The sequence below is a fragment of the Anguilla anguilla genome, chromosome 1 (assembly GCF_013347855.1).
Source record: "Anguilla anguilla isolate fAngAng1 chromosome 1, fAngAng1.pri, whole genome shotgun sequence".
Taxonomy (NCBI): domain Eukaryota; kingdom Metazoa; phylum Chordata; class Actinopteri; order Anguilliformes; family Anguillidae; genus Anguilla; species Anguilla anguilla.
This window is the reverse complement of record NC_049201.1, coordinates 53932140-53944085: the sequence shown is the minus strand read 5'-3', so window position 1 is coordinate 53944085 and position 11946 is coordinate 53932140. Positions and strand designations below refer to the sequence as shown.

Genomic DNA, 11946 nt, shown 5'->3' with positions numbered 1-11946 from the left:
GGAGACAGGCGTTCAGCGGGACGCGGGGGTACGGATAGAGGGGGCGGGCTGAGTCCGGGGAGGGAGGTGTGACGGGCCGTGTGAGTGGAGTGCAATTGTGCGTTTGTGTGCAGGTGTGTGCGTGTGTGTGAGCAGATATGCGTTTGTGTGTGTGTGCGTGTGTGAAGGTGTGTGTGTGTGTGTGTGTGTGTGTGTGTGTGTGCATGTGTGAAGGTGTGTGTGTGTGTGTGTGTGCGTGTGTGTAAGCGTGAGTATGTGCGCGCAGGGTTGTGCGCATGCATGTGTGCATGTGTGTGTGTTTGTGTGTGTGCGTGTGTGTGTGTGTGTGTGTGTGTGTGTGTGTGTGTGTGTGTGTGTGTGTGTGTGTGTGAGCGTGAGTATGTGTGCGCAGGGTTGTGCGCATGCGTGTGTGCATATGTGTGTGTGTGTGTGTGTCTGTGTGTAGGTGCGTGTATCCAGCACAGAACCAAAGTACTGGCACCAAGAAGTGAGAGAACCAGGAAATAGAGCCTGTGGTCAGTTTATGATAAAATATGTAATTTAATGCATTTTCATATTGGTCTGCAGAAATATATATAAAGGTACTGTATACTACAAACAAGAACGTCTGTTTACAAAGGCAAAACAGCTATACATCAAAAACAATACTGATAAATTACATCAAATATGACATTTACATTCGTTGGGTAATCTTAAAAAATAATAAGAATTATTTGGAGTTGCAGAGAACTTATGGAAAAATGATCTACATAAAATGGCATGATACACTTTTTGTCTCTCTTTGTAAAACATTGTTTTACCACATACCATGCAAACGGAAACGCTACTACTGAATGTACGTACATCTGTGATGTTTTGGCACATTTTACCAAGTATACACCCATTACGTATTGCTTTGACAATGGGTTTTTCCTCATGGTCATGTTATTCAAAATATACAGAACACATTAAATTTAAAATAATATCTAAAAAGTAAATAATTCAGGAACAACGTATTGTGTAGTGTAGCCATTTCAACACAGAAAACCTGGAGTCAGAGTCGAACCCAAGAAGGCCAAACCCCGTGCCCAGCGGGCCGACGGTGGGCCGGCACGGGCCAGCTGACAGCAGCAGAAAAACCACGGAGTGTAAAAACGATCCCTGTTCCACAGAGGGGGCGACTCAGCCGACGAGCGCGGGGACAGTGGAAGAGTGCCACACGGTGGCGGAGGCCAGAACTGCGCCCTCCGGCTCGGCAGCACCGAGGGGTTGCTCGGAGACGAAGACGGTGCTGAGACAGACTTTGGCAGCTGAGCTTGGCTTGTTTCCTGCCCTCCGTAAAGAGCTTTAGCTTTAACTGATTGCTCCGAGCCCCAGTTTTTGCAAGAAAGGCATATTGATAATTATCTTTATGAATAACTGGCTTAAAATAATGCCGTATAAATAAGAGGAGTGAGATAAGAGGGAGCGGAGCGAGTTTAAAAAGGAGATCCCTGTTGTAAAGCCTGCACATTGAACATACCACATACGGCAGGGTGGCGTATTGCACACAACGCGCACGTCTGCATACGCAAACTCACACACGGACGCACGGACACACCTCATGCCATGGTGTACCCGTAACTCCCACAATGCAGTGCGACAAGCAGCCTGTCTCTGAGGACTTCCTGACTGGGGTATTCTGGGAGTTTGAGCATGTTGATGCTGCAGAGGAAACAGAAGAGCAGGGGGGGGGTTATGCTGAACACTCTTTAACAGGCTTAGAGAATATCTTTCTTAGAGAACATGGGCCGAGGGTTATCGAGAGATAAACTGCAGCGACACGCTCGTCAGAAGGCCTCGAAGGCATTTAACGCAAGATAACGATAACGCACGAAGATAATGCAGCCAAATTTAATTTTTAATAGATATTTGTCTCTTCCCCCATCTCTGTCATATTCAAATACTGCCTACATTTCAAAGGGCTGCATTTTGAAAGGCTTCACTTTGATTTTTATTATTATTATTTTTTATTTTTTATTTTTACGACTTCACCGATCTACCGCGAGAGTAACGCAACACAAACACAGCACTACGCGGCCGTAAAAAAGGCACTCTGCTTCAGGTGCGGCTCCTTCGCTGGCCTTTACGGAGGGGGCAGTGAATCAGGCAGCCCGCGAGCGGGACGGACGGTGATTTCCGGGACCGCCGCCCCCCCCGCCGCAGCCGAACCGCGGGACCCGGAGCGCGCCGGCTAAAGGGCAGCCATGTTATTTTCCCCCGGCGCGCAAAAAAGGCCAGCTGTTTACAGGCCGAAGGGCCGCTGATTTAGTGCAACCTTTACGCTGCCCAAGCGATGGCGTGTAGGAGCGGGTCTGTGGAGAGCAGCCTGCAGTCGCTCCGCTTTTATATAGAGAAACCCCCCCACCCCACCCCACCCCTCCCCACCCCCACCCCTCACCCCACCCCCCGCGCACACGGCCAGTCTCAGTCCTGCTCTCTGTCTCTGAGGAGACTCTTATGTGTGCATGCTTGAGGCACTGTGTGTATGTGGTCTGTTAGTATTCACATGCGTAGCGTGTGTGAAGCGAGTGCATAGCATGTGGGTCTGTGTATATGCTTGTGTGAGTGCGAGTGTGCGTGCATGTGTGTGCATATGCGTGCGTGTGTGTGTGTAGGTGTGTGTTTGTGTATGTGCGTGCGTGTGTGTGAGTGCATGCGTGCGCATACTCACCAGGTGCTGGATGTAGGCAGCAGGTGGGCGGTGTAGGGCACTGCAGCAATGGTGAATTTCTGTAAGCCACTCCCCCCCATCAGGTACGCAAACCCACCGTGAGGCACCCGGGAACTGAGAGCCAGAGAAGGACACACAGGAGGAGGGAAGGAGAGAAGGACGGGGGAAAAGAGTGAGACAGACGGAGAAGGAGAGTGAGAGAACAACAGGAAGAAAGTAAGAGAGAAGGAACAAGAGGGAAGAAGGGAACAAAACACTCATTACCTTGTAACCCTGAACCCGTGACCTGTTTGCATATAAAGTGAGTAACACAGCAGTGCTTGTCTGTTTTACCCAAACCCAGGGGCTGCAGGTTTTATTCTCAGGAGGCACAGCTGATGCACACTGAGGAAAGGCACTTTATCCCTAAGTGCGTCAGTAAAGTGCCCTGTACATTAACGATGTCAGCCTGCATAAGGAAGAAGAATGATGCAGCTGACAAAAGCAAGGCCCGCCCCCATGTCACTCCAAATCAAGAAAGGTGTTTGTTGGCTCTGTTCTAAAACCCATTTCCCAGGACCTGAAACTGGCTGAAACCAGCAGTTTACAGTCAGCGGGTTCACATAAGTTGAATATCCCAGCCGGGGTGCTGAGGGGAGATTTGTTTTAAGACGCATGACAGTGTTGCCTGAATGGGTTGCCAGAGTTTCTAAGAGCGAACATGGCTGATAATGAAGAAGTAAAGGGCTCAGTCACTCATGCGTTTCCCACAGACAAGCTGAGCGGGTCTGAGCGGGGCACTGTGGCCCCCGCCGCACCGTCCCTGCCCCCCCCCCCCCACCCCTTTAATTACACCAACTACGAGCACGAGTCCTCAGGTAACCCACCTGCCAGTGACAAACTGGAGCAGGAGAATTCTCTCCTCCTGCGTTAGGCTCTCCACCACCTCCCAGAACCACTGCAACACAACAACCCCAACATTACACCCCCAACACAACAACCCCAACATTACACCCCCAACAAAAGATCACAAGAACCCCAACATTACACCCCCAACAAAAGATCACAAGAACCCCAACATTACACCCCCAACAAAAGATCACAACAACCCCAACATTACACCCCCAACACAACAACCCCAACATTACACCCCCAACAAAACATCATCAGCCCACAATAACCGCAAAGTTAAATTCCCTCAACATTAAAACTCCCAAACAAATAATACAATATTAAATCCCTCGATAAAAGAAGCCCAAAATCAGCTCTTGAGCGCGATCACGTGATCAGGCCCACGGCTCCCCAGCGCTGAGGATCAGATGCGGATATGTGATGCTCCGCAGCGCGGCAGCTCACCTGGATGACGGGCTCATCCAGGTCGTACCCGCTGGTGTATTCCGTGTTTCTGTTCCAGTCCGTCACGTCAATCTCCGGCATTCCCGAGAGGAGCAGCTCCTGTCGGGCCACACGGCGCAGAAGGACACCTGTCAGGAAGCGTGCGTGGGGGAGCCCTCCAGGGGAACGGGATTTCATCCCAATTACAGCAGGAAGGCTCCATGTGCAGACAGCACGTGAGAACCCAACCGCAGCCCGGGAGCCCTCGCACGCGTTAAGGCGGGACGTGGCGTTCAAACGCGGCGTTCGTGCCGTTCGGGCCGTGCGCGGTCAGGCAGGGAGGCCTGTATCCCCCCCCCCCCCTCTTATGCTAACGCGTGACCCAGACGTGTCCACGCACACGTATGCCCGATAAACAAACAACGCAAACGCTGCACAATCTCCAGGGGAGAGGATCGATCTGGTAAAGGGGGGAAAAGGGGGGGGGGGGGGGGGGGGAGTCATCTCAAATCTGTCAACTCCGGCAAAACAGCTGTGAGGGGAAATTACAGATGAGCGGAAGCGAAGGCCTTAGAGAGAGAGAATCTACTAAATAATCTGTGGTGAAACCCCTCTGATCACCCCGAAGGTGAGGCGTGAGTGAGGGGACGGGGGGGTACGGGGGGGACGGGGGGGTACGGGGGGACGGGGGGGTACGGGGGGGTGCTGAAGGGGTGCGGCGAGCGCGCTCCGGGACTCACAAGCTCGTACTCGTCAAACAGCTGGATGAGGGACGGGAGGATGAAGGTGTGGAAGCCCTGCAGGAAGGCGTTGATCTGGGGCTGGATCGCCCGGGTCATCCTCAGCTCTGTCACCAGCTGCACGTACTCCGCCTGGAGAGAGAGAGAGAGAGAGAGAGAGAGAGAGAGAGACGCCCAGTCAGGAGACATCGAGTCACACGCACACAGACACACAGAAAGAGAGAGACAAAGAAAGAGAGGGAGAGACAGAGAGAGACACCCAGTCAGGAGACATCGAGTCACACGCACACAGTAAGAGACAGAGAGAGAGAGAGAGGGAGAGAGAGAAAGGGACACAAGAGAGACAGAGAGAAAGGGAGAGAGAGAGGAGGGAGAGAAAGACAGAGAGGCACACCCAGTGAGGAGACATGGAGTCAAAGACACGCAGAGAAGTGCAGAGACAGAGAGATGAAGAGAAGGAGAGAGAGAGAGAGAGGGAGCAAGAGAAAGGGAGAGAGAGGCACGCCCAGTCAGGAGACAAGGAGTCACAGACACGCACAGAAGTGCAGAGACAGAGAGATGAAGAGAGTGAAGAGAGACACAGTGAACACTGAGACACTGAGTCACTATGACGCATAGAGACAGTTACAAGTCAAATTAAGAGTCACAGAAAGTCATGTGGTCACAGAAACAGACCAGACGTACGACAAAGGAAAAACCAACGCATTTCATCAGTAAAGCAGGTTAAACGAGAATCACAAAGAAAAACTTTTCCATTTATTGAGTGAATTTTCGTCATTACCGTGCCTCACCCGATCCCTGTCTCTGTGGTTACGCTCGGCGAAGTGAAGCTCTCGAGTCAGCACCCCCTCCCGCATCCCACCCCCCCCTCCCTCACTCACAGGTACACCCCACCCACCCACCCCCGGCTAGGCAGAAATTGCATGATGTGCACTGTGTGACTGAGCCACACCACAATGGAGATTCAATACATCTCCCGGAGAACAAGACGAGAGAGAGAGAGAGACAAAGACAAAGAGAGAGAGAGGGAGAGAGAGAGGGGGGGAGAGGGAGGAAGAGAGAGGGAGGTAGCGAGAGGGGGGGAGGGAGGGGGGGGGGAAGAGAGATGGAAATAGGGGGAGACAGAAGGAAGAAGGAAGAGAGATGGATGGGGATGGAAAGAGAGATCGAGTGGGCAGGGAGCAGAAAAAGAAAAGGCTGAAAGGGAAGCAGAGAAGGGAATACAGATACAGTCCTGCAGTCAGAACAAACAAACACAGCAAACGGCTTTAATTTGGTCCTCCCGCCCCGACCCGCTGTGCTGGTCTGCAGCTGGCTGCCGGCGCTGGCTGGGCAGAGCGGACCCAGCGTGGTCTGGGATCGTCTACTCTGGCCTGCGGGCTCGCCCACCTGCCCACGAAGCCGGCAATTAGCTCGGAGCGGAGCGCGGGCCCGCGGACGCCAGGGCTGCACCGACAGCGGGAGAAAGCCTCACCCTCAAATCATCAATGTCAGAACGCATGCCGCATGTTTCTGTGTGTGTGTGTGTGTGTGTGTGTGTGTGTGTATGTGCGTGTGTGTGTGTCTGTGTGTGTGCGTGTGTCTGTGTGTGTGCGTGTGTGTGTGTGTGTGTGTGTGTGTGTGTGCGCCTGTGTGTGTGCGTGTGTGTGTGTGCGTGCGTGTTTGGGGCCAGATCTAGCCATGCACCCCAGATCTGGCAGACCCTCAAACACATCAACGCACTCACCTTCAAACAGAGCCTGGAAAAGACTTCTACCTTATGCAACATTGGCCTCTACTGGTCACTTGCAGAACTGTGCGAGTACACACGTGCATTCACAATGCTTGCACGTTTACACATATGCACACACACACACACACAACGCAACAGACACACACATGCAGACACACACAGACACGTACGTGTGCATGCACACATCATGTTCTACCATATTCTAAAACAGACCTGGGTTCTGATACTTAAAATGGTTGAAATTTAACCATTCTACTTTATAAAGGCTCAGAAAATCTGAGTCACCACAGAAGAGCAGAGAAAAATAAGATCAAATGCTCCAAATCCCTTCCTTTAAAGGCTTGTTACATGGACAAAAAACAAACCACTACACCCTACCAAACAGCAATTTATGAATCAATCTAGCAATCTCTCTCAGCTCGTAAAAAACTGAGGAACTCCTTCAACAAAGTGAAGCAGCCAGGCAGAGTCACAATCAACATCCTGCACTCCACAAAGCCGTAGCCCCTAAGAACGGGTTTTAGGTGGAATCGGAGTAGCGGAGAAAATCTGTGTTCCCTCAGTCAACAACAGTGCGCCAATGAATTAGATTCAGTATTTAAAGAGTAAACACCATCTGAGAATAGCCCCAAGCAATCATAAATAAAACTGTGAATCACTGCCTTAAAGGTAACATCTGTCCTTACAAAACAGAAGACCCAAATCTCAAATGCACATCACAAATCCAACCGGCATCATTTCGCATTTAAGCCGCAACTGCCTGAACAGAAAAGACAGTGGCACATTTTATATAACATAACCGGATCTGTAACAGTAACAACAATAACAATCATATAAATACCAGTGCTCTCATCCAATTCTCCATAAAAGTTCAGAATAGATTACTCATGCAGACCCTTTTATAAAAGTACCCCCACTCTGCAGAAACACATGTCCCACGCAATATTTAGCCGCAGGATGTTTGTTTAAATACCCCCGGCTAACTGCGCTCGGGGCAGGGACGAAGGCTCCCTCCGACCGAGCAGCTGTTCCCTCCAGCTGTGCCGAGGAGAACGCCGCGCCTCGACGCCGCCCCCGTCGCCGACGGAAACGGCGGGGAAAGACGCGCTGATTAAGAGCGAGCCGCTGAATGCGAAGCGCGCCCTGAACCTCGGCGCACAAAAGGCCGCTGATGGCCCGCGAGCGGAGCGGAGAGCGCCGCCGCGCAGATGGGGCATTAGCGCCGCTCGCCGTTTCTAATCCGATGCGAAACGCGTGGCGTTTTCTCGCCCGCGCGGGCGTACCGCGCTCCAACATCGCCGCGGCCTGCCGTCCGGGAAAGCGAGCCGTAAATCCAACAAAGAAGACGACCCCACCCCTGGGGGGGGGGGGTTGTGGGGGTTACCCCTGCGCCATGGGACCGGTAACAAAGAGAGGCTTAATGGGGCAGCCACGGTCGGGAAATACGCGTGAAAGACAACGCTGTTAACATTTCACACGCAATGCTGTCATCATCCACTGCCTGCAAGAAGGGCTGGAGTCACACGCGTTTGTGACCAGAGCTTACTTTACTTCAATGTCACAGTAAAATCCCAACACTTGGGATTTCATCTGATTAAAACGATGGCCTATGAATGGAGACATTTTCGTGAAATTAAATCAAATCATTTCAGCGACGAAAAAAAAGGAATCATTTTACTTGCTTACCATCTTAATTAAATTCAAGGAAAAACACCGGCAAATTAATGGACTTGGAGTTGCAATTTAAAATTTCACCTTTCCTCCTGGGATGTGGCTGTATGAGCATGTGTATTCCTCCAGGATCCCCTTTCTGTAAGGTCGGCGAATCGATCAGCACTTACCGGGCGAAGCGTCAGTCAGAGAACTAATCTTTCCCCCGTTTCCCCCCAAGAGGAATCGCCACGTGTGCCTGGAGCTGAAGCTGCGGGAGCTAGCCCGGCACACCCGGAGCGCCGCGGCGGAAACGCTCGCCCTCTCACACCCTACAAACACAAAGCCCGCGCGCTTTCCCTCCGGGCCCAGTGAAAGCCCAGCTCAGACCCAAACCACGTCCTTTTCCTCGAAAAACAAGGGGCTTCAACCTCTACGGCCTTGAGCGCAGCTCGGTTTTAAAATCGGGCCGACTCATCCAAAACAGAGGCTCAAAGGACAAGGTGGAGGGAATTAGCTGTTGGCGGTTCTGAGGGGAGCGGTCTGAGAACATACGGACGCGTAGCGCGGAGAGCAGGCCGCTCTGCAGCTCTTTCGCCGCTGTGTCGAGCCTGGATTTGAACACCCCAGGGGTCCCCCTGCCTCCATTACATGACCCAGCATGCTATTCCAGGCACAGACAACTCTCCGTGGGGGGAAAAACTACTCCCTGATACCGGTGTAGAATTTACCCTCAACTAGTCCAGATATGCCCCCCTGTTCTACTCCTGTGATTTATACTGGAGACTTTTTCGCTATATATCCCAGCATCGCGCTGGCCTTTTCATCTGCTACAGTACAGTGCCTGGATCCTGCTTCACACGGCTACTACTCATTTTCAAACTGCACCGCATTTCCATAAAATAATCATCTTAATTATTTCCCCACGTGCATAAAATGACGCTATTTTAAATGCCGTTCGCTAGGTTTTTGCCCACTTCTGGATTTTGTTTAAATCCTCTAGGATTACTTTAGTAAATACCAAGCTGCTCACTAAACCAGTTTTTTTTTTCTTCTTCATTGTCGTCTGCAAATAGAACTATTTTGCAACCGGCGTCATTAGTAAGATCGTCATTTAGAAAGGAAAAGCAGAGGTCCCGACACTAATCGAAGTGGGACTCCATTTCCCACAGCACCTTACTTGCGAAAGCATCCTATAGGTACCTTTATATTCTACTGTGCGGCTAACTTTGAGACCACCTCTGAAATAGCTCCTACAATCCCATGATTCCAACTTTAATTTAATTTTGACAATGACATGTCTCTCATGTGGTACTCGGGTGTCAAATGCTTTTTATATAAAAAGCATTGGACAAAATATAATCAAACTTGCAAGACTGACAGTGTGCTATAATTTGACTTGGTAGACTGGGGTTTCAGCGTCTACATGTTTTATTAAGCGCCTGTTCGATAACTATGTAAAACGATGCTTTTAAGAATGTAGGGAAACTGAACAGATGTGCAGTAAGAAAAGGTAACTCATCTACAGTTTCGTGTTCTCCTAACACACGAGTCCCTCCAGAATGGACCAGGATCTGTTCACTGTGTAAAATGTCACATTTGATGCCCGCCCCTGCAATAAACCCTCAGCAGCTCTGAGCGAGGTTAGCAACAGTTCCGAGGTTTCTGATTGGTCACCTTATTGTCCTGCGTGACGAGGATGCTGATACCGCCTGGCTTGAGTGGGACCTCCTCCATCGCCCCGAACACGTCCGTTTCCACGGAGAAGGTGAGCTCCAGGCCCAGGTCGCTGATGTCATTGTCCAGTATCCACTGGAGGTTCTTGGCATATTCTGGATCGATGGATGCCACATCCTGGTAGTTTACTGGGATCCCTACACACACATGTAGAGATAATCAGTGTGTGCACGCACACACACGCACACAGAAACATAAGTACTTATGGAAGGAGCACCATACAGTATTCTGTATTCTACCCAATATGCTTACACAGGAAAAGGAGTTTCATCCAGTATGTGCTTCATTGTGGAAGGGTGTTTTACCCAGTATGTGCTTGCAGAAGGAGCAGTGCTTTACCCAGTATGTGCTTGTAGAAGGAGCAGTGCTTTACCCAGTATGTGCTTGTAGAAGGAGCGGGTGAAGTAGATGTTGACCAGCTGCCTGTGGTACAGCGCCAGACCCAGGATCTGGCCCGCAAAGCGAAAGTAATTGAGGTGGTCTGGGTTCACTGAGGAGTTACTGTTGGGCTGGAAGGTGGTTCCTGTAATGCACATAAAGGCACACAGATACAGAGCCCTGTCTGAGCAAAGACACGCCCACCTCTCTCTATCTGCGGTACAGACACATTTAAAAACAGACACAGAAAGGAAAGAGAGAGAGACCAATTCCCCCCGCACAGAGGGACGCACTTAGGCAGAGACGCCTCACAGCCAATGGCATCGCGCGGTTCCAATTACCACATGACCACAAGAGCGTCCCTCGGCAGAGCCCCTCAGACAGGACACTCACCGTCGGCAGACTGCGTGAAGAGGGCGTAGTCGGGGTTGATGATCTCGTTGGAGAGGATGTCAAACCACTCCCGTACCACGCCTTGGCCCTGGGGGGTCAGAGGAGGTGCATGATTAAAACGCCCAGGTTCGGTGTCTCCAGCCTCACAGAGAGATAGAGAGAGAGGGAGAGAGATACAGAGAGAGAGACAGAGAGAGAGAGAGATACAGAGAAACCCTGGCTTTAGAAATGAAGAGAAGCGAGCAGCCCGGAGAAGCTCTCCACTGTTCTCTACTGCAGTCGGTCTGCATCAGTCGGGGGGGGGGTGTGGGGAGTGTGTCTGTGTGTGTGTGGGGGTGGGGGTGGGGGGGCGCAATGCCCGCGGTGTCTGGCCGCCCCGTGGCAGGTACGCACTTCAAAAAACCATTTTCATTTCGCTCCAGGTTTTTTGGAGAGCCAGCGTTGCGGCAAGATTACAATCTGTCTAGAGGTGCCAGAGAGGTCCCAGCTCCTATGACTGGCCTACTGAGCGCTCAAATCAACGCCCACACACACACGCAAGCACCCGCACACACACACAAGCACACGCATGCACACACACACACAAGTACACACACACACACACACACACGCACACACACACACGCAAGCACCCGCACACACACAAGCACACACACACACAAGCACACGCATGCACACACACACACACAAGTACACACACACACACACGCACACACATGCACACACACACACAAGTACACACACACACACACACACACACACACACACACATACACACACACCCGCACACACACACACGTACACAAGCACGCACACATCCACACACGCACACAGACACACACACCTTAAATTTTCTCTCTTGCACAGCCAACAGAAGGATAACATTTCAACCCTCACACACCACTATCACTCACTCAGTCACACACACACACAAACACATACACACTCCAAACATCACACACTTACAAAATATGAAGAGTCAACAACGTAGAGACAGCGCCAGTAGAATACGAACAAGATTACCTTTACACTGTAAAAGTCTCAATAATAATAACACTGTATCAATAGGAGATGGAATACATACACTTTAGCAGTACACAACAAGATAGACTATATCAGCGAATGACAGGATTATTAAGTATCTTACACTGTATTTTCAGAAAACAGAAACTACACTGTATCAGCAAAAAAGGAACAGGTATACTAAATCAGTGTACAACTGGAGTAGGAGCAATATATCAGTATAAGACTGGAATAAACAGACTATCAGTATAAGACAGCAATAAGTGCACTACATCAGTAAAAGACCA

At 50.8% G+C, this 11946-nt stretch overlaps 1 protein-coding gene across 2 annotated transcripts in view; it reads right to left on the bottom strand.

Annotated features, from left to right (window-relative positions):
* Positions 1-520: 520 nt before the first annotated feature.
* hace1 (HECT domain and ankyrin repeat containing E3 ubiquitin protein ligase 1) overlaps positions 521-11946 on the bottom strand; it is a 30627-nt gene continuing 19201 nt past the window's right edge. For both annotated transcript variants that reach the window (XM_035389713.1, XM_035389723.1), the window contains exons 17-24: positions 10637-10724; positions 10239-10388; positions 9806-10002; positions 4747-4878; positions 4028-4126; positions 3559-3629; positions 2693-2806; positions 521-1683 (exon numbers count right to left, since the gene is read on the bottom strand). In XM_035389713.1, coding sequence (XP_035245604.1) covers positions 1581-1683; positions 2693-2806; positions 3559-3629; positions 4028-4126; positions 4747-4878; positions 9806-10002; positions 10239-10388; positions 10637-10724 — 954 coding nt within the window. In that variant the 3' untranslated portion in view covers positions 521-1580. The remainder of the gene's footprint in view (positions 1684-2692; positions 2807-3558; positions 3630-4027; positions 4127-4746; positions 4879-9805; positions 10003-10238; positions 10389-10636; positions 10725-11946) is intronic.